This window comes from Raphanus sativus, chromosome 9 (assembly GCF_000801105.2).
Source record: "Raphanus sativus cultivar WK10039 chromosome 9, ASM80110v3, whole genome shotgun sequence".
NCBI classification, from domain to species: domain Eukaryota; kingdom Viridiplantae; phylum Streptophyta; class Magnoliopsida; order Brassicales; family Brassicaceae; genus Raphanus; species Raphanus sativus.
Window position 1 is genome coordinate 28905344 of NC_079519.1, and position 22703 is coordinate 28928046.

The window sequence follows — 22703 nt, forward strand, 5'->3', positions numbered from 1 at the left end:
GATGTAAATTAACAGTTAAAGATGTATTATTAGGCCCTGTAAGTGTTTAGAGGGAGTCATATTGGTTTATGAATCATGCTGATAAACGGTTGAATCATTGATGTAAGAAAAAAAAGATGCTATGTTCAAAAACAAAGATGCAAAACTGGCGAGTGGCGACTAAAGCCATGTTTCTCTTATATCAAGGCTTCTTTCTCTTAGAGCACCGTTATTATTAGGTTCTCACCACTAATATCTTATAATTCCAACACAAAATAAAACAAATTAATATCTCAAGTGTTTAAATATCTGGTTAAAAGTATTTCAAATGAGATATTGTACGACATTTTTGATGAGATATCTAAACATTTGAGATATTCATATACTTTATTTTGTATTAGATCTGTGAGATACTAATGGTGAGAATTTATTGATAATAGTGCTCTTATAGAATAGTATAGGTTACATACTTCTAAAAAAAAAAAATTCGTTCAATGAATTTCTCAATTTCTTTCTTCATCTATTTTTAAAAAGTGGTTTTCACATTCCAGAATCGGAACCAATCATGACTAAACGAACTAAAACTTCCTTTACAAAAATGAGAAAATAATTTTATTTTTCTTCTCATGACTCACATGAGGAATCAACATTGATCACACAGATGACAAATCAAAAGCAGACCAATTATATAACCTTTTTTTGTCGACAGACCAATTATATAACAACAATTCAAACGACTCACTCGGAAAAAGAGGATAAAAGTCCCCTTATTATTTGTAGATAATTAATAATCTTCAGGTGCTAGAAGGAACACCCAGATCGTCGGCGGAGAATGGACGAATAAAAGCACTGTTCATTTGCCACACCTTAAACGATGCCGTAATTGTCGCATCAATAGCATTATTGAACAAGAATAGCTTTGTAGCACCATAAATGGCTTTTGTTGGATAAACCCTTGAGGTAATACATGTTCTCCCACCTTGTCCGAACCCTTCTACTATCGAATGATCCACCTAGAAAATAAAAGTTAATTATATCAGATCATTGTTAATGAAGTTGTTGTTTTATAGATATAATATTACCAAGATTCTCATGGTCAGTTTCTCTCCTTTTAGTACCGGTACGAAGCTTCCATATACTGGTTTCACAACATCGTTTGCTATGGTCGACCTAATAATTAAAAGAGATTTTGATTAGTATACAATTAAAACGCAATTATTGTTTAATTTGTTAAATAACTACTTACCTTGAAGTGTCAGTGCAGAAAAAGGTTTTGAGTTTCGAGTCTTTTCCCTTTGTCACATAGAAGTAAACGGGAGTTTGTTCTGACAAGCTTTGGTCAGCAAGAACCGAGAATCCGAAAGGTCCTAAAGCCCCACGTACGGTGGCTCCACCGCTCGTTTCACAACTGAACTCCTTGTCGTCCTCCACGGAATCATCTCCAAAGACTACTTCGAGATCGTCCTTCTTGATCTTGAACTCAGCCTCTATATCTAGCTGAGCGGCGGGACCTAAATCGACCGGAACCACTGTCCCTGGTTCAACCTTCATGTGGAACTTCTTCCTTCTTAATCTCAGAGACTCAATTTCCTTAACTGGCCATTGGACTAAGTTCTTCCCTGTCTTTGTGTCCAATGCAACAGTTCTCGGGATCCCCTGATCATCAGTAAAACAAAATTCAAACCTAAACTAGAGAGCAAGTAACTAATACATAAAAACATAAAGTCAAACCTAACTTAGACAGAAAATAACTGTGTATTGCAAAGAAACTTTCACACCACGTTAGGTTAAGAGACATACCTGAACAGAAGACCAACCCTTCTGTACATCAGCTGCTTCGCTATCAGATTCACCGATCCAACCCCACAAGATTCTTCGTCCCTTATGTTGATCATAAAACGTCTTGGATGCATAAAATTTACCGTAATCATATCTCAAACCGGTACTAATCCCGACATCGATTGAAGGATTATCTGGGACCCATGTTGCATTAGAATCATGGTATGTTCCAATTGCATAATGGTCAATTCTAGTATCGTCCATACTAGCCTTAATGATATGCTTAACATCCGGTCCATTAACAGAAGTGTCAAGACCCTTGTCTTTAGTCTTGGACACTGGATAAAAGTCAATGCACTCCCACATTCCAGTGTTTGGAACTTGGTGCAACAAGGTATCATGTTTCTCGTAGGTCTTGAAATCTGTTGTGTCGTAAATAATAGATACTCCGGTTCTGTTGATTTTGGAGCCAATAGTGATCCGCCATTTCCCGTCTGATGTCTTCCATGCAGTTGTTGGGTCACGGAAGTCCTTAACACCAATACCTGGAGGTGCTACAAGAACCGGGTTGCCAGAGTACTTGGTCCATTTCAACAAAAGTGGATCTTTGGGGTCTTCAGGATAGGCAAGGTTTTGAACCTAAAAGCATAGTAAATAACAACATTGTCACTAATTGCTCCAAAAAATTATACTGGAAGTATATTTTACTGCTACCAAGCACAAAATTAGAATCAATATTACAATTATGAAACAATTATTCACGTTTTATTCTGTCACAAACATTATTAGAGTGTTTAAGCAATGAATGGATTTCAAAAATAGTTACCTGTTCGAATTTGTCGGTGGAACCAGTGTAGAGCATGACAATAGAACCATCATCAAGGAAAGTAGCTGAACCGGTCCAAACACCATTAGCATCGTACCATTGGTCAGGAACCATGGCAAATGGAAGGTAAAGCCAGTGGATAAGATCCTTTGATACGGCGTGACCCCAGACGATGTCACCCCACACGGCTGCATTTGGGTTGTATTGATAAAAGAAATGATACCATCCCTTATAAAACAAAGGACCTGGACAAGGTTTAAACGTTACATTTGTTAGCGTCAAAACAAATAACTTTGTAATAGTTCTTTTCTTTTTTGCTAAAAAAGCTTTGTCGTAATTAATAATGAAAACCAGAGCAGGTCAGATTTATCATAATGTATGGCAAAAAAATCCTTAGCTGACTATAGTCCATGTAAAATAAGATCAAAACATTTCATTCATTAACGTATACAATAGAAAATCACGTTTTACTACCACTAAGAAATACGACGCTTTCAGCTACAATTGGGTTGGTAGAACGAGTTTAATCAGATCATAAAAAGGCTCTAAACACACACTAACGGGCAAGCGATGATTTGTTCAACTTGCACATGACTCACGTGGTGTATACAAAACAAACAAAAGGGACATTATTGGCTTCCATGACTTTCTGTTCAGATTTTGTCATTGTACTTATATACCTTTTTAGGTGTAAATTAATGAGAAAATTGTCTTTTAAATCCTCAACTTTCAAATTTGGTTCAAAAAAAACCTGAACTATTGCTTGGACCATTTAAGGCACAGACTTATTTTGACAAACCGTTTAAAACCTCGAATTAATTTTACTAAGCCATATTCAATGCGTCGTTATCTCGGCTAACGGCACGATTAAACGGGGTTAACTTCCGTTTACTGTTTACGTTAAACCTAAGCTACGTCGTTTTGAAATTAGAAAAACCCATAAATTTCTATCTTCTCAAAAATTGCAATCCTTAATTCCCCAAATCAAAAACTCAATCAAAAATTGCAAACCCTTGTTTCACGAGCATTTGCTTCACGATTCTCCCTCTCACGAGCCTCTGCCTGCCGAACCTCTGCTTCACGAGCCTCTGCCTACCAAATCTCTGCTTCACGATTCTCCCTCTCACGAGCTTCTGCCCGACGAGGTTCTGCCTCAAAAGCCCTTGCTTCACGACCAGCTGCTCTTGTTTCACGAGCCTCTGCTCCACTTGAAATCAAGAGTTTGTATTTTTGATTGGGTTTTTGATTTGGGGAATTAGGGATTGCAATTTTGAGAAGATAAAAATTTAGGAGTTTTCTAATTTTAAGATGACGTAGCTTAGGTTTAACGGGAACAGTAAACGGAAGTTAAGCTCGTTTAATCGTGCCGTTAGCCGAGATAACGACGTATTGAATGTGGCTTAGTCAAATTAATTCGAGGCTTTAAACGGTTTGTCAAAATAAGTCTGTGACTTAAATGGTCCAAGCAATAATTCAGGCTTTTTTTGAACCAAATTTGAAAGTTCAGGATTTAAAAGACAATTTTCCCGTAAATTAATAATTGTCTCTCACAATAGTTATTTTTATGTTTTTTTTGGTTCTAGTGACATCTATTGTAAACGTGCCATGTTGTCACATATCCCTACCAATAATGTTTGAGAATTCGGCCAAACAAAACCTCAACTTTGCACGAATTGCCAAAACAAACATGAACTTTTGGGCTGACCAAAAAAACACTAAACTTTCATTGACTTTCTAATTAATTAACAATGTTTTCGTTGATTTGCCAATTTAGCACGCCGTCAGTTAACTTAACATACGTCGTTTATTGTTGTCGTTAAAGTAAAACGACGTCGTTTCATCTCATTTGAAACGGCGTCGTTTTATATGATTTGAAAAATAAAAACGAGTAGCCTCCTGGATTCGAACTCAGGTTGGGTAAGACATATGACAAGGTGTTTTACCACTGAGCTAGTGGCACTTTCAATGTACTTACTAACATATTTAATTTTATTTGGTACTCATTGAATATAGTTTTTTTTTCTAAAAACCTAAAAATATCTTTAAATTTTTAAAATTGAAAAAGGAATATTTTTATAAATTAATTTTGAAATTAAAATTAAAAATAATTTTTTTTTCTTAAAAAAAATAAAAATTAAAAAATTCAATATCCAGCTTAAAAAATTGATTTTTTTTTTATAAAATAATTTTTTTCTTAAATTTCGATTTTTAAGCTAGATATTGAATTTTAAAGATTTTTATTTTTTAAGAATTTTTTTTTCATTTTAATTTCAAAATTAATTTTATAAAAATATTTCTTTTTCAATTTTTTGAAATTTTAAAGATATTTTTAAGTTTTTAGAAAAAAAATTATATTCAATGAGTACTAAATAAGATTAAATATGTTAGTAAGTACATTGAAAGTGTCCTTAGCCCAGTGGTAAAACACCTTGTCATATGTCCTACCCAACCTGTGTTCGAATCCAGGAGGCTACTTGTTTTTATTTTTCAAATCATATAAAACGACGCCGTTTCAAATGAGATGAAACGACGTCGTTTTACTTTAACGACAACAATAAACGACGTATGTTAAGTTAACTGACGGCGTGCTAAATTGGCAAGTCAACGAAAACATTGTTAATTAATTAGAAAGTCAATGAAAGTTTAGTGTTTTTTTGGCCAGCCCAAAAATTCATGTTTGTTTTGGCAATCCGTGCAAAGTTGAGGTTTTGTTTGGCCGAATTCCCAATAATGTTTTGGGTTTTAGATGTATCCACCAGTTGCGAAGCCAATCATTTAATTGTTTTCCATTTTATATAAATAAATAAAAACAAGGTCAAAGGAAAAAAAATGTACACTTCTAAAAAGAACAAAAAGACTTCAATGTAGGATCTAGAGCTTACCATTAGGATCTTCAGATGGAGAAGCCAACATACGCCATCGAATTGAGAGAGAAAAAACAATAAATTAGCAGTGAAAATAATAAAATCTTTTATATTATTAAAACTTAATGTAATTGTATGATTCCAGATTTAAACTGCACATATAGGATACCAGCTTGATCACAAATATTTTCTATTAACCTATGTCTAAATATAAAAATCGTTATGAAATTGAAAATCTAAAGAAAACGTGGAAAATGAACATTCTTTATGCTGTTTGGAGAAAAGTGGAAACACTTTTTATAACTATTTTAGAAATCATTACATTTTCATGTAATTAATAAATAGTGTTAATACCGTTCATCCAATTTTTCTCAGGTTGGAAATGAAACGCAGTTCGTTGCCACGACAACACAGTATTGTTCCACGCAAACGCTTCTCCTTTCAGATCATTGGAAAGTTTCCAAATATGTTCGTTGTTCTTTTCCGACACGCCGGCTAAACGAGCACGTGACTCCACGGTCGTGTCATCATTGACATCATTTTTGGGCGAGGATCCGCCGTGTGTAATGATGAGAGTAACGTATAAAGCGATCAACAGAAAACCAGAATAGACGGCGAGATGAACTTTGATAGGTCTTCTCTTCCGGCTCTCCGGGATTGAGTCGCATCTTGAATCAGATAATGGATCTTGTTGAGAACTGACAGGCAAGAGAGATTCAGAGCTTGCCATTTTAGTTCTGTTTTGCTTTCTTTAGTTTGATAGGTTGAAGAGAATATATCACTTCCAATTTATATAGGAAAATCAACAACAAACAAATCTGAGAATATATAAAAAATATTGATTCAGACAGGTAGATAGACTATAGAGAGAGAACTGGATTGGTTTTTAATTTAAAAAAAGAAAAAGAACTGGAGTGGGTAGGCATTTGCAAAAATATATAGTATAAAATTAAAAAAAAAAGATTTTTAATGAAAAAGCTAATAAAACGGGGAGATTAATATTACAGCAGTTGCTGACTGTGTCTTGTAATAAATTTAGCTAAACTGATATAATATTCGATATGCAACTATCATAATGGATAATGGAGTAATGGCCAAATTTTATTGTACTAAAATATCATCTATAATCAGTTAATATAAAACTGAAATTTATAAGAACTCATCATATTTATAAGGGATTAGAAAACATGTTATACACTTAATAATTTTTGACGTCTAGAAAATATGACGTTTTTTGAAAATAGACTGAAAATAATACGTATTTTGGTTACCAATAAAATTCCAAAAAGCGATCTTGTATAAAGTTTGATGAGATGACTAGCTCATATCTACCACTTGTAATTCTTTTTGTTACAGCATTTCTTTGTATACATTTTTCTTTATAATATCTTTTTCTTTGGTTTTTGTTTTTTATTAACAGATAAAGACAAGATCTCATGTAATAGAAACGACAAGATCTATAAATTATTGGATGTGGGGAAATTAGATCCACATGTAGAAGACCCGTTCGGTCTCTGATGGCAAAGACGTGCTCCATCTAAACAATAACCGATTTGTACCATCGCCCATTTTCCGTCTTCTATTCAATTTTGTTTAAATCTTTTTTTTGGGTCAAATTATTTTTAAATAACTATATGTCTATTATTACGAGAGCAGTTTAAAAGATGGGACGATATTTGAACTTTAAAAAGATTGAAATATAATAAAATTTAAAGTTATTATTGAAAGTATCGGAAATTGCCGTAGTTTTTACATATTAGGAGAAGTATCTAAAAATACTCATTCCAAATTTGACTTTAAATACCATATTTTTCTCAAAAAACATTGACTTTGAATAATTTTAACGACCATAATTTTTTCAAAACTAACAGCTAAATCTAATTTCTTACATTCATTGTTCAACTTCTTTTTTCGGTCAACTTGTATCACATGTTATTACTAAGCGTATATTTATTCTTACCATCTACGTTTAAAGAATTTAAGTGCAAAAGTGTTCCGTAGCTATCAAGAACCAAGTTTATTTTCCCATGACCCTCAATAACGCGAGACTTCACTAACCAGAAGAAAACATTGGTTTTGGATCTAGTCTGAAACAGGCATAGAACATATCCTAAACCTCACATGAACTGATCAAATCTATCCTTTAAAGCCATGCTTCATTTGAGCATCTTCTATCCATTTATGATGATGTTTTACTACATTCTAGACTTTTTTCAAGTGATTAAAGGTTCTAAAAGATTCTGACCAAATATGGTTTGAACAAGTATTCTTCTATCACCAACAAAAGAAGTTTTCAAGAACATAAAAAAAAAGATTTAAGGAAACAATAACTAACAAGTAAACGATAAAACCTCCAAAAAGTGAAAATGAAACGAAATCAGACAAAACGCGCTTTACTTCCAGTTCAACCGGACTAAACCAGACCGGTTTAACCAAATTCCAGTGTGTTCCTCTACTCAGTGGAAGAGAAAAATACACTTCTGCTCTGAAGTAAAACTTACATGTTGGACTTTTGACCATTCATCTCCACCTGATAATAGCAGAACCCCAAGTTAAACCGGCTCCAAAACCGGAAGTGGCTATGGTGTGTCCCGGTTTAACTTTCCCACTTCTCACCGCCTCATCAAGAGCTAGAGGGATAGAAGCAGCGCTTGTGTTGCCGTAATTAGCCAAGTTTGATATCACTCGTTCCGGTGGAAACTTTAGCCTTGTAGCCACAGAGTCTAATATTCTCTGGTTTGCCTACAAAATGTTTCCTTTTAACCATCTTCTGGTTCAAAAGCTCTTCTTATACAAACCGGTATGATAAGAAAGGTTACCTGATGGAGAAGGAGCCAATCAATGGAAGAAGCAGGAAGACCGGCTTTTTGTAAAGCAGACTCAAGAGACTGGGGAACACATTTGACAGCAAAGCGAAACACTTCTTGTCCATTCATCTGAATGCAAGAATATGAAGATTGTTTTGGTGGAAAGTCACCCACCGCTGACCCATTGGAGCTCAAACCACCATCGGTTTGAGATTCTTTAACAGAAGCATTCAAGTGTCTGTAAAAAAAAAAAAAAAAAGAGAATCTTTAAGTAAAAAGAACAAGAAGATGAATCTTAAAGAAGCCATAAGGAAATGTGAATCTAAATACCTACGACCGTCTCCATCACTGTGCACATCAAAACTGTATAACCCATCATCCTCAATGTCACAAGCCTGCACGAAATGAAAGTACCAAGTCTAAACTAAATACCAAAGATTTGATCTTTTAAAATGACCGGTTAAGAATGTTCAGTACCTGAACAACAACAGCACCAGCAGCGTCTCCAAAGAGGATGCAAGTTCCTCTATCAGTCCAATCAACAAACCGAGACAAAGAATCAGCTCCAATCACTAAAACATTCTTAAAACCACCTCCTGCCAAAAAAAGAAAGGACAGCTATTAGTACATACTTATCTTATGAGCTCATCTTTATTTGACTCTTTGTACCTCTTATATGACAAGCAGCTGAGACAAGACCCAAAACAAATCCACTACAAGCAGCTGTGATATCATACGCCAAAGGGTTCTTAGTGCAACCAAGTGCCTTCTGAATCTGCCATCAATACAGAGATCAATCAGCGGGGGGTCTTTTTAACGGTGAGTAAACAGTAAATTACCTGTGGAGCAGCACCGAAGAGATCATCAGGAGTGGAAGTACACATGAGGACTAAGTCGATATCATCAGGAGCAACCTCCGCCATTTCAAGGGCTTTGGTAGCTGCTTCAACTGCTAACCCGACCAAGCTATCTTTGCCTGACACAACAACTCGACGGTTCCGGATACCAGTGCGAGTAGCTATCCATTCGTCATTGGTATCGACAATCTTCGCGAGATCATCGTTAGAAACCAGAAGACTCGGGACAGCTGAACCAGATCCGATCAGCTTGCATCCACTCGGCACTAGCCTTTTAAGCAGAAGACATAACCAAAAAACAATGATAATAAATTAGAGACCATCTAAATGCTTCCTTACTATGATGAATTTCATTACATGGGAGATCAACATGTCTTAAAAGATCTTCCTTTAGTGCTAAGCTAAGACATTTTAACAAAAAAAAAAAAACAGAACATGTGTGTTTTGTCTTAAAGATCTTCATTAAAGCTTCAAGCTAGGAGATATAAAAAGGAATCGACTTTCGATTTTAGAATCAATGGATTGTTGTGGAGAAGGGATCAAAGGTTGAGTTTTTTTAATCACCTGGGAGGTCGGTATTGAGAAGGAGAAGGAGAAGCATTGTTATCGAGGGAGCTGAGGGTGGAGCAGAGAACCCTTTTGGAGAATCGTTTGGAAACGCGAAACCCAGATCCGGAAACTGTGATCGGGAGGTGGGTTCTGGTTCGCATTGAGGAAAGGGAAGGGTGAGTGAAGAAACCAGATGCATTCGCCATTTTTTCTTGTTTTGAATCGAAGCTTTGTTTGTTGACTTAATATTTGTGATGATTACAGAGAGAGATTGGGAGAGGAAGAAATTCGAATATAGTTTATTAGTGAGAAAAGTCGAATCTTCGGAAGTTCCGAAGCGAAGAGAGGAGGAGACAGAGAGAAGAGTGGCAGGGCAGGAGGAGGGCAGCTCAGTTTTGAGGAGATTCCAATGCTTATTCAAAACTAACCCACTCATGAATTAATTTGCATATTTCTTTTTTTATTATTTTTTTAAAAACCATGTAAACACAATTCTTATTTTAATCTTTATTTTCTTCTTATATTTTATATTAATTTATTATATTACATATGATATTTGTAATATTGACAATTTTTGTTTGTTTGTGTGCTGCGAATATTTAATTAAGTTCTATTTATATTATAGTAATTAAGTATTTTGTCCGTGTTGCAATATAATAATTTTATAAATATTTATAAATAGAAGTATTATTAATTCAAAAATTATTAGAATAATTCATGGTTCAAATATTCAGTAGAAAGTAGTAAATTTTTAAAAAAATTATATGTTATATAAAAATTTATTTTATCACAAGTAATATTTTTATTATTCCATTTTTAAAAAATATGCAATATTTAATATTAATTAAATACTTTATATATAACCATTTTTTCATTATAATAAATTATCTTTTATTGCATAAAAAACTTGAAATCACTCATTATAAGAAAATTATCTTTTTGATCAAAATAATAAAATTATATTTTTGTTTAAAATATGTGTCTGGATTTTATTTAGTTGTATTTAACTATTTATGATTTTACAGATTAATTATATGAGAGGAGAATTCTCTCTCGTCACAAATTGTTGTTTGCCATCATTAAGGCCAACTAATCATCACTTGCCTAGCTTTCAGCCCTCGTTCTTATCCAAAAGATTATAAGGATTGTGAAAAGCATTTTATCAAGTAGATTATTATTTCCTTAAATTCCACAGAAAATGATTAATATAAAGTAAATAAGACAAGGACAAAAAGTTAGTTGAATACTACCCGGTAATACATTAGGAGGGGTTTGGTGAACAACTTGAAGAAGAGTAAGTTCAAGGAAATAAAATATATTGCCAGTAAGAGAAATAAAGAAAAAAACCGTGAAAAAACATTCATATGTTGTCAAATATAGTTGGTTGTGTGGACTGTCTTAATAATAAGAAGCTTCATAGTTTGGTGGATGAGACAAAGACACAAATGAGCTTTTGGAAGTTAGATATGACATGAATGCAAATTCACTACTCATTCCATTTCTAAACAAAGAAAACACAATGCCAGAAGAAGAAATGGATATCAAATAAACTTAGAAGTGGGTAGGGATTAGGATCCTAAGATCATAGATTGAAATATAGTAGTCACAAAGCACATTTTGATATTTGAACACAAACATATGTCTGAACTGATGAACGTGTAAGGTAGAACAACTGACAAAAACATCACGCCTACCTGTGAGCTCTTCTATGGTTATTCCCAAACATGTGAGATTCTTGTCAAGATTATGAATATAATCTCCTTTCTCCTCTAGCCATTGAGAGACTATATTCATCCATGAATCACAGGGTATCAATATAGTCTATATTGCATAAACAAGCGAATCAACTTATTTGACTATATACTTCTAGTGAAACGAAGATACTAATCAAAGTTGTTGAAACTATTGCAATCAATTCCAAACGTAAAATCAAAGTACAAATCAATTTCGAGCAAATTCAAAAAGTAATTCAAATAAAGCAAGAGACAGGAAGAGAGACTTTAACCACAAGAAAAACACACAGAAAACATATCATCCACTTGGAACTTGCTGCCTGAGAAGCCCCACTTAACCTTTGTGTGCTTATAATCAAATCTAACACAAAAGAAAAAAAAAACAGATGCATATTAAAGATTGAAGCAGTTTCATTACCTGAAAGATAAATCATTTGAAAACAAAAAGAGAAGGCATAAGAAACTAGACCTTTTTGCAAGAAGATAAGAAGCGGGTTTTGGTAGCTTCATCCTTCCATTCCAAATATTCAATCCGTTCTTTTCTACTGTAGCTAATGAAGAGTCCATTTTCACCATGCTTGCCACTTCTGGAATCGAGAGGGAGCTTTCTCAGATTTGGACATCCCGTTACACGGATTTCCTTAAGACATGGAAATGGTAGAGGTTTCCAATGAATATTATTCAGCTCCGGTAAACTATCGAGTCGAAGAAGAATCAGTTTCGGAAAAGGAACAATCCCTGAATCTTCACCTTTGGAAGCTTTCTCTTTGTTTATTATATCTTTTAGTTCTTTTGCACCCAAAACATCAAGTTCTCTCAAGTTTGAAGCAAACATCAGTAATGTCAGTTCCCTGAGGCGGTTGCAATCTTGTATTTTCACTACGGAGAGGCTGGAGAAACATGGGGTACTTGGACTGTGCAGAGAATAAACAATCTTTCTTTTGCTGCATATATTTCCCATTTTTATCTCAGAGATGTTCCAGCTCTTGATCCAGAAACTACGAAGCTTCTCCATTATAGCTAGAGGTACTATAGTTTCCAGACTGATATTATCGATCTCTAGATGTTGTGTACAACTCATCAGCCTTTGGGATCTCAATATCTCTACATATTGAAAAGATGTAATTCTTATGAATAAACTTTCTAAATGCTCCAAGGTTTCCAACTCCTTCACTGCTTGGAAATCACATAGAAACTCATGACCAAATAATTTCAGAACTTTCAACTTATGCAGCTTTGATATCCCAGCAATACTCAAAATATCAGTATCCCACAAATCCAAGTAAATTAGATTTTTCAACCCAAGCAAACCCATAGGCAAGTGATGTATAGCAGTTCCAGACAAGTTTAGATATTGCAAGGAACCTAATTCTGATATGGTTTCAGGCAATTCAATAAGATCTAGATTTTTCGATAGATCCAGAACAACTAGCTTTGGCATGGACTTGAAGAATTCACTTGAGATCTTTCCCAACTCTGTCTTTTGCAAGAGCAAGGTTGTGAGTTGGAGACATTCATGACTTCCACGGAGATGAAGAATCTTGTTATGCATCAATGACATCCTTCTCACAATGTTCCAGTTCTTAACCTTTGGCATTTTAAAGAACCACAAACCAGCATGCACAATGAAAGCCTCTTTTTCTTGACCCAAGTCAGACGCAATCCACAAGGCCATTTCACGGATAATATCATGCATACACACTTTATTTGTTCCATCCTCCATCAACAATGATGCACGAACAAGACTACCAATTATCTCATAACCCTTGTTCTCAGCCCTTTCGATATCTTCACTTCCATCAATAAGCCCTTCGCATATCCAATAGTCTATCAATTTTGATTTTTGAATTTTATAATCTTCTGGAAATAAAGCGCAGTACAGCAAACACAGTTTGTGACGCTCCTCTTTAAGATTATCATAGCTATACTTCAAAAGCGGGAGAATCTGATCTTCCATGCCAGAAAACTCGATGGCGTATGAAGTCAATACATCTATGGCATGACGCCATTCTTGTATCGTCCTCTTGCATGACATTGTCTCGCCTATGACATTGAGAGCCAATGGCAGGCCTCGACATTTTCTAGCAACTATTCTTGCAATATCAGGAATCTCTGGATCGCTTCCAAGCGTTACTGGTCCAACCTTCTTTTGGAACAAAACAAATGCGTCGTTGTCCGAGAGGCATTGGACTTCCATCGGCTCTTCCACTCCCATATGCGCACATACATCTTGGGAACGGGTGGTGAATGCCACTTTGCATCTGTTTTCTACCGTTGGAAACGGGACTCCAGCTTTAGCTAAATCTACCTTTTGCCACAAGTCATCTAGAAACAAGACAAATCTCTTTTTCTTTAAGAAATTGTATAAGTGTACACCTTTTTCAGTTGTATCTTTTTGCTTCCACACCTCTTGAATCTTCTCTACTTGAAACTCCTTTGACACAACAATCCAAATCACAAAATCAAACCCACACCTTTCATCACTAAACTTATTGTTGAGCTGTGTGAGAAGCGTTGTTTTTCCTACTCCTCCCATACCGTACAAACCCATAATACCAACTCCATCTTCCACGAGATGATTCCATGCCTTTTCGAGCATCGTTTCTTGACCAACAATTGCACGTTGAACAGGCCTTTCCTCCACCTCAGATGTTCGAGCTTTCTCAGAAACCATTTCAAATACACTACTTTTGAGTTTCTCAACCTCTCTCAGTGTCGAGAAAACACTTTTCCCGTAACGATAGCTTGATACTAAACTCTTGGAGCAAAGCGAACAAAGACACAGCCTTTGCAGTTCAACATTTTTAGCACTAAGAAGATCATTGGCTCTGTTTTCAATAGTCTCAACTCTATTTAGCCATACCTGGATTTCGGCAAGCCTTTGCAGACCTCTATCCTCCTCTCTTGTGACCCTTCTTGACACATCATCACGCCTAGCTCTGAGCTCTTCCATGTTAGTCTCCAAAAATGTGAGATTCTTCTCAACATTGTGAATATAACCTCCTTTCTCGTCATGCCATTGAGAGACTGTATTCACACAGGAATCACATGGTATCGATATAGATACACAGTTCCCCATATTAGAGGGAGTGAGAGATCTGACAAAACCAGAGAGAAGGCAAACCAATAATTGAATATTATAGATTTTCTTTTTCGTCCACAAAAATAAGATCATGTCGTTGACTTTGGTGGGACATACTAATTTCAAAGTCTTCTCCAAGTAGCACACTAGCCAATCTCGTCGTAGTACCCAAATGACACCTTCCTCTTCATCAATCATATTACGCCATGTGGCAGTTATTTTGGAGCTCGAACCTCTGGACTAGTGGCAGGGAGAGAACTTCAACGAGAAGGTCACTCTAGAGGCAAAACCAAGTTTCGCGGAACTTGGATCATGTCGAACCTGATATGTTAAGCGTTGACCACCTGACACGACCTGTTGTCCACTCGAGCGTCTATGACTCTTCAAACTAACCTTCTACGAGAGTGTATGGGATATCTTGTATAACAAGTAATCTTTTGTTGATTGTTTGTGTTTTTTGTTTCTAAATTTTGTGCAGTAAAGAAGCTCTGAACTTGGTATATAAATGTTTTCTTTTTAAGGGGAACGAAATTTAACTTGGCATTCCATTGGCTGCATGTTTTGTAAAAAGAATTGGCTTAATTAATAAAATTAAAATGACAACAACTGGTCGGTAATAAAATTGTTTGTGTTGCGTGGAACCAAAAGCTTGAATGATATGTTTTGGATTGTGGTTTTTATTTCCATGGAAACATAGCCATAAGTGAAACAAAAGCTATAATAGGGATGAATTCTTGGCCAGGGAAGGAGATGCATAGCCATACTTATCGTACTCCTGGACCATTCAAAGATCAGATACTCATTTCAAAATATCATAGTGACGAATTCTTATGCAATGCTTAATTTCATCTGAAGTTTGTCCGACATTTGATTAATTAGCTCGTTGCGCTTATCGGAAACTCTGCAAGTTCTGATGATAAAAGTAGGAACATTGCTAGAGTTGCCAAAGACGTTCATGTAGCCTCAAGGTCAAATGAATCTGATACTTTTACTAAACTGTCCGGTCACTATTTTTAAAAATATACAATTTCTAATTGGTAAAACTAAAACTTACCAATAAAAAATTTAAAATACAAAAAAAAAAAAAAAAATTGGGTGGTGCCACACATTTGGGTTTTCATTTTCAAAAGCTTTTACTTAAGTCATATAAGACTATGGTTTTATTGTATTCGTTTTTCATTTGAATTTAAATTGGTCTGTAAGACTTTTCATTTGGAATAAAGGAAGTATTAAACTGAAATGAAGTGTTTATAAATTTGAAAGTAAGATCCTTGGTACGGGAGTTGAGCTTATCTTAAGAAATATATGAGAAGAACAGAAGAATCAGAGGAAGGAAGAAGAAGACTAGAGGAAGAAGACAGAGACAATTTTCGATGAATGTTTTGATGATCGTTTTACACAACAAGAACATAGCTAAATAGAGAATTAAAATAAGGCTTTACTGAGTGAGAGTAACAAGCAGCCCAATAAGTACTTAAACGAGGCCCAAAGATGAGTCTGTGTAGGCTCTACTTACCCGGACTTATCATCTCCATCCTCTCACAGTCACTGTTTTTCTCATAATCAGCGCAGTGAATTTCAAAATTTCAGATATTTTCCTTGCCGAAAAAAATGGGAATTTCTTTCTCGATACCTTGTGATCCTTGTATAAACAAAATCTCCCGCTGGCTAGACGAGAGAATAGCTTGTCTACACGACCTCAAGAAGAATCTCACGTCTCTAGCGACAGCCATGGAAGAACTCGCGGCTAAGCGGGATGATTGGTTAAGAAGGATCACAAGAGAGGAGGATAGAGGTCTTCGAAGGCTTGTCGAAGTCCAGGTATGGCTTACTAGAGTTGAGACTATTGAAAAAGAAGTCAACGATCTACTTGATGGGAGAGATGTTGAACTTCAAAAGCTGTGTCTCTGTGGTTTTTGTTCCTATAGTTTAAAATCCAGCTACCGTTACGGTAGAAGTGTTATCTTGATGTTGAGGAGAGTCGAGATACTCAAAAGCCAAGATTTCGAAGTCTTGGTTGAGCAAAATCAAATATCTGAAGTGCAGGAAGTACAAATTAAACCGGTGATTGTTGGTCAAGAAACGATGCTTGAAAAGGCATGGAAACAGCTCAAGGAAGATGGAGTTGGTATCATGGGCTTCTACGGTATGGGAGGAGTAGGCAAAACAACGCTTCTTACGCAGATCAACAATAAGTTCGGTGACAAGAGGTGTGGATTTGATTTCGTGATTTGGGTTGTGGTTTCTAAAGATTTACAGTTGGATAACATTCAAGACGAAGTCGCTCGGAAAGTCGGTCTTGGTGGGGAGGAGTGGAGAGAAAAACAGAAAAGCCAAAAGACGGAGGATATGTACAATTTCTTAAGGAAAAAGAGATTCGTCTTGCTTCTAGATGATATTTGGGAGAAGGTGGATTTGACCAAGATTGGAATCCCAATTCCCACAACGGAAAACCAATGCAGAGTGGCATTCACCACTCGCTCTCAGGATGTATGTGCACGGATGGGGGCTGAAAACGCGATGGAAGTCCAATGCTTGTCGGACGAAGACGCATTTGATTTATTCCAGAAGAAAGTTGGGAAAGTAACGCTTGGAAGCGATCCGGAGATCCCCAATCTCGCAAGAGTAGTTGCTAGAAAATGCCGTGGCCTACCGTTGGCGCTCGATGTCATAGGCGAGACCATGTCATGCAAGAGGACGATACAAGAGTGGAATCACGCGATAGATATTTTGACTTCGTACGCTATCGAGTTTTCCGGCATGGAAGATCAGATCCTACCTCTTCTAAAGTTTAGCTACGATAGTCTCAAAGGGGAGAAGGTCAAAGCGTGTTTGTTGTACTGCGCTTTACTTCCGGAAGATTACGAAATTCTTAAAGAAACTTTGATTGATTATTGGATATGCGAAGGGATTATAGATGCAAGTGAAGGTACAGAAAGGGCTGAGAACAAGGGTTACGAAATAATTGGTAGTCTTGTTCGCGCATCATTGTTGATGGATCGTCACAGAACTAAGAGTGTGTGTATGCATGATGTAGTTCGTGAGATGGCCTTGTGGATTGCATCTGATTTGGGAAAGCAGAAAGAGGCATTCGTCGTTCGTGCGGGTGTCGGGTTAAGTGTGATGCCAAAGGTTAAGAATTGGGAAGTAGTGAAAAGGATGTCATTGTGTGAGAATGGCATCTACCTGCTCCCTGGAAGTCCTAAATGTCAAGAACTCAAAACTTTCCTCATGAGATCGGCTGGAGTACGAAGTATCTCGAGTGAGTTCTTCGAATACATGCAAAAGCTAGTTGTTTTGGATCTTTCGCATAACGGAGATCTCTCGGAACTGCCGAATGGAATATCAAAACTAGTTTCCTTGCAATATCTCAACTTGTCGTGGACTCGTATAAGTGCACTCCGCATGGATCTGCTGCAAGCGTTGATTAATCTAAACCACTTGGATCTTAGGGAAACGCATGAGCTTTGGAGCATCGCTGGGATATCGCGTCTGCATAATTTGAAAACACTAAAACTATCCTACTCTTATTTTTCATGGGACCGTTACACAGTGGAAGAGCTGGAAAGCTTGGAGCATTTAGAGATTCTAACCATTGGATTCAGGATATCTCAGAGTTTCGAGCATTTCTTGCGCTCTCGTAAGCTGATGAGGTGCACGCGATCTATAGAGTTCTGTGATTCTTCGAGGGGTTTGACAAATAGTCGGCAACCGTTTGAAATATCACTCCCAGTAGTAGCTATGGATAAGCTTCGAGATTTCAGCATCCGTGAATGCCGTGTCTATGAGATAAAGATGGAAAATATATGCATGGCGTTTTCTTCACTACACGATTCAAGTAGCCCACGTTTCTTGAACCTCTCCCACGTGGATATAACATTTTGTGATTGCCTGAGGGAATTGACGTTGCTGATGCTTGCTCCGAATCTTAAAAGTCTTCATGTTTCTGATTCACGTGAACTAGAAGATATAATAAATAAAGAGAAAGGTGACCTATCGGGGATTGGTCCTTTTCCAAAGCTGGTTTCTCTTAAGTTGAAGAATCTACCAGAGCTGAAGAATATCTATTGGAATCCTCTACCCTTTCCATATCTACAGGAGATCCATGTATCCGAATGTTCAAATCTGAAAAAGCTTCCACTCTATTCCCAAAGTGGCAAGCATGGTGATGATGGACTTATCATATACTACAGAGAGAAAGAATGGATTGACTGTGTGGAATGGGAGGACGAAGCTACCAAAATCCGCTTCTTATCTTCATGCAAAAAGGTCTAAATTTTCTCACCTTCTCTTGTTTGTTTCTAAAAAGATTTTTTTTATTACTCAGTGTTATGAACTCATCTTCTCTTGTTTGTATCTCTTTTTGTCTGTGTTAGGTTTGATTATAGCCAGCACTTTGATCATGCAAGGTTCCAAGTGGATGATGTCATTTGGGTTTTATCCTAGAGGGAAAGTCTTTATCTCTCTATCCGTTTGCTTTCTGTGAATTATTTTTCTATTTTTTTAAAAAAATAATTTGTGCCGACATTAATTGATCTCTACTATGGTTACGTTATATTTTAAGAGAGTGTCGAGAGATAGAAATCTGTTAGTCACTTGGGTTTACTCTGAAGTGGCTTATATAGTTCACAGGCTGTTAACTTGGAACGGAAATTTGTTGCATGGGTTTGGTGGTCGTTTATTCGTGACGTGGGCATAGACGTTGTTAGAAGACATTAAGACTGCTTCACGCTTTTGCTTTTCGTTTCATGATACAAGCAGAGAAGTGTATGGCTGATTCAATGCTTCTGAGAGGAAGAAAAGTGAAGCCACAAGTCAGCATAGGATAAGTACATTGTCTGATTTTTCTTGATACAGTGATTCATTTAGTGAGTGCACAAATTCATGAGGCTCATATGCAAGCTCATTACACACTGGTCATGTCAAGGGACTCATTATTCTTGGAACATTATTGTCAAAACGCGAGCATGTTCATATGCGGCTGTTTTCTTGCGAGACGTTGATGGTTTCTGTAGAATAAGATATCGAACACTTGTGTTTTATTGACATCGGCTTCTGCCGTATATATACATGAACGAGATGCCCTACTCTCCACACAAATAGGAGATATATACAAGACTTAATACAAGACTTATCATTAACTAACAATACAAGTATATCTCAAATATATATGATATATATCGCCAATACTCCCCCTCAAGTTGGAGTGTGGAGGTTCCGAACGCCCAACTTGGACAACAACGTACTGAACTGAGCACGTCCAAGAGCCTTTGTCAAAATATCTGCAACCTGCTCCGACGTTCGAATGTGATGTAGATTAATCAAGCCACCTTTCACAGCATCTCGCACAGAGTGACAGTCATTTTCAATATGTTTCGTACGCTCATGGAAAACCGGGTTAGTAGCTATATAAATAGCAGATTTGCTATCACAGAAGAACCGGGTGGGTGCACGTTGTTCAACATCTAATCCCTTCAACAACTTGCGAAGCCATTTAACTTCACGAAGACCAACAGCCATGCATCGATACTCAGCTTCAGCGGAAGAATGAGAAACTGTTTTCTGCTTTTTAGTCTTCCACGAGATGGGTGAATCACCCAACATGACCACATACGCACTCAGCGACCGCCGAGTTAACGGACACGAGGACCAGTCTGAATCGCAGTATATAGTGAGAGACAGGTCGGGGCTCGAACTAAGAAAGATACCCTGTCCAACAGACCCTTTCAGAAAACGTACAACACGGAGCGCAGCGTCCCAATGAGCTTCCTTTGGCTTCTTCATGAACTGGGAGAGAAGATGGACGCAGTAGCTCAACTCAGGCCGAGTATGAGTGAGATAAATCAGACGCCCCATCAACCGACGATACTTCTTTGGGTCAGACAGAGCTGGACTGTCAACAGTAGCAAGATGATGATTCTGTTCTAGCGGAGTTGCAGCTGGCTTAGACCCAAGATTACCAGTGTCAGCTATAATATCCAGAGCATACTTGCGCTGAGATAAAAACATTCCTTCAGGACCTCTGCTCACTTCTATACCCAAAAAATATTTTAACTTACCCAAGTCTTTCATAGAAAAACATTTACCCAAATAATCCTTAAACTTCAGGATCATATGACTATGGTTACCACAAATAATCAAGTCATCCACGTAGACGAGCACTCGAATCTCAACGTCACGACGAGTGTAGGAGAAAAGTGAATAGTCATCGTAAGACTGTACGAAACCAAACTTCAGCAGTGCATCAGACAGCTTCTTAAACCAACAGCGAGGAGCCTGCTTGAGCCCATATAGAGACTTACGAAGACGACAAACTTTATTAGGATGTGAATGACGAAAACCTGGTGGCAGCATCATGTACACTTCTTCCTCAAGATCACCATGAAGAAAAGCGTTATTAACATCCATCTGATAAACCTCCCACTGTTTTGCAGCAGCCATCTTGAGTAATGTTTGTACCGTAGTTAGCTTAACGACCGGAGCAAACGTCTCCTTATAGTCCTGTCCTTCCACCTGTTTATTACCACAGACAACCAACCGAGCTTTGTACCGTGTAATGGTACCGTCAGCATTATATTTAATCTTGTAGACCCACAAGCAACCGATGGCAACCTTACCAGGCGGCAAATCAACAATGTCCCATGTGTGCTGACCTTCAAGTGCGACAACCTCAACTACCATTGCATCATCCCAGACCTTGATGCCAGCAGCTTCTTTAAAATGTCTAGGTTCTGTAACTGCTGTAATATTTGCTAAGAACACACGATGCTGAGCAGAAAAGTTAGAATCAGAAACATAGTTTGTCAAGGGATACAGTGAGTTACCTTGAACCGAGACAGAGGACCTAGCAGGAGACACGATGGGAGCGTGATGGGTTTCAGATGACATACTAACCAGCGCCTTAATTTTTGCATTGTAGGTGATATAGTCGTGTAGCTTGACAGACGGCAAACGTGAACGATGACCACGACCGAGTAACTCAACAGGTTCTGGTGAAACCGTATCAACTGCAGGAGTAGGATCAAGAGGCTGTGGAACGACAACTGCAACTGGTTCAGAATTTGTAACTGGTGTACTGACTCCTGACGCAGGTTCAGGTGTGACCTCTGCAACCTTAGGAGACAAAAAAGTGTCGCCAACTACCTCTTCATTGTCAGAATCTTCAGTTACTGGAACATTGACAACTGGACTAACTGGAGGCAAACAATCACTCCCCCTTGCTTGTACAGGCGAGGTGACTAACCAATCTTCATCAACAACCTCATTAGCCATAACAAGTGACGGCAAAGAAGCATCATCAGTTGCATATGGAAATATATCTTCACGGAAAATAACATCACGAGAGACAAAGAACACATTGCGATCCCTGTCATACACCTTATATCCCTTTTTCCCAAAAGGATAACCGACAAACACACACTCTCGACTCCTCTCGCTGAACTTGTCTCTGTCACGAGGAACACGATGAACATGGCAAGCTGAACCAAATACTCGCAACAAAGACATATCCGGTTTGCTCCCATGTAGAACTTCATACGGCGAGCGTCCCTTAAGTACAGCTGTAGGAGTACGGTTAATGAGATAAGCTGCCGTTAAGACTGCTTCTCCCCAAAAAGTAACCGGCATACTAGCTTGAAACAACAGCGCTCTAGAAACATTGAGAATGTGTCTATGTTTGCGCTCAACACGACCATTTTGTTGTGGAGTACCAACACAAGAAGTCTGATGAACTATGCCTTGCTCACGAAAATTACTAGACAAGCACATAAACTCGGTTCCGTTGTCACTACGAACCATCTTAACACTTTTACCAAATTGCTTTTCAGCATAGGCAAAGAAATTGAGCAGAACACGACGAACTTCTGATTTTTCGAGTAGCAAGTAGGTCCATACTGCCCGAGAGTGATCATCAACAATTGTCAAAAAATAGACCGCACCGCAGGAAGATGGAACACGGTAAGGACCCCAAACATCAACATGAATCAATGAAAAACAATCATCGGATTTATTAATACTGTCTGGAAAAACATCTCTAGTTTGTTTAGCACGAAAGCATACATCACAAGAGCTAGAGCTAATAGAAGTAGATGAAAACACAGGCAAAGCTGAAAGCACTGAAAAACTCGGATGTCCCAAGCGTCGATGCCACAGAGTCTGATCCGTAGATGCCGACACAGAATGAATCTTCGCAGTAGCAACATCCGTCAAGAAGTAAACCCCATCACGC

The 22703-nt window shown here is 37.3% G+C and overlaps 4 protein-coding genes across 6 annotated transcripts; 1 reads left to right on the forward strand and 3 right to left on the reverse strand.

Moving 5' to 3' along the window:
• Nucleotides 1-568: 568 nt before the first annotated feature.
• Nucleotides 569-6315, reverse strand: LOC108825618 (acid beta-fructofuranosidase 3, vacuolar). 2 transcript variants are annotated; one of them, XM_018598945.2, is made up of 7 exons: nt 5803-6315; nt 5467-5475; nt 2585-2829; nt 1780-2397; nt 1226-1635; nt 1062-1149; nt 569-992 (listed from the first exon to the last, which is right to left on the reverse strand). In XM_018598945.2, the coding sequence occupies exons 1-7, from the start codon at nt 6176-6178 to the stop codon at nt 774-776; spliced, it is 1965 nt and encodes a 654-aa protein (XP_018454447.1). In that variant the 5' UTR covers nt 6179-6315; the 3' UTR covers nt 569-773. The 2 variants fall into 2 exon arrangements, with proteins under 2 accessions (XP_018454447.1, XP_056849736.1); XM_056993756.1 differs by lacking the exon at nt 5467-5475.
• A 1384-nt stretch (nt 6316-7699) lies between these two features.
• On the reverse strand, nt 7700-10074 carry LOC108825624 (beta-ketoacyl-[acyl-carrier-protein] synthase III, chloroplastic). The gene is made up of 7 exons (XM_018598951.2): nt 9677-10074; nt 9095-9383; nt 8925-9030; nt 8733-8851; nt 8586-8650; nt 8268-8493; nt 7700-8190 (listed from the first exon to the last, which is right to left on the reverse strand). The coding sequence occupies exons 1-7, from the start codon at nt 9865-9867 to the stop codon at nt 7969-7971; spliced, it is 1218 nt and encodes a 405-aa protein (XP_018454453.1). The 5' UTR covers nt 9868-10074; the 3' UTR covers nt 7700-7968.
• Nucleotides 10075-11542: 1468 nt separating this feature from the next.
• LOC108825617 (putative disease resistance protein At1g63350) lies at nt 11543-14525 on the reverse strand. 2 transcript variants are annotated; one of them, XM_018598944.2, is made up of 2 exons: nt 11872-14525; nt 11543-11755 (listed from the first exon to the last, which is right to left on the reverse strand). In XM_018598944.2, the coding sequence occupies exons 1-2, from the start codon at nt 14471-14473 to the stop codon at nt 11631-11633; spliced, it is 2727 nt and encodes a 908-aa protein (XP_018454446.1). In that variant the 5' UTR covers nt 14474-14525; the 3' UTR covers nt 11543-11630. The 2 variants fall into 2 exon arrangements, with proteins under 2 accessions (XP_018454446.1, XP_018454445.1); XM_018598943.2 differs by having other exon boundaries at nt 11864-14524.
• A 1497-nt stretch (nt 14526-16022) lies between these two features.
• Nucleotides 16023-19052, forward strand: LOC108825616 (putative disease resistance protein At1g63350). The gene is made up of 2 exons (XM_018598942.2): nt 16023-18745; nt 18853-19052. The coding sequence occupies exons 1-2, from the start codon at nt 16088-16090 to the stop codon at nt 18856-18858; spliced, it is 2664 nt and encodes an 887-aa protein (XP_018454444.1). The 5' UTR covers nt 16023-16087; the 3' UTR covers nt 18859-19052.
• Nucleotides 19053-22703: the final 3651 nt, after the last annotated feature.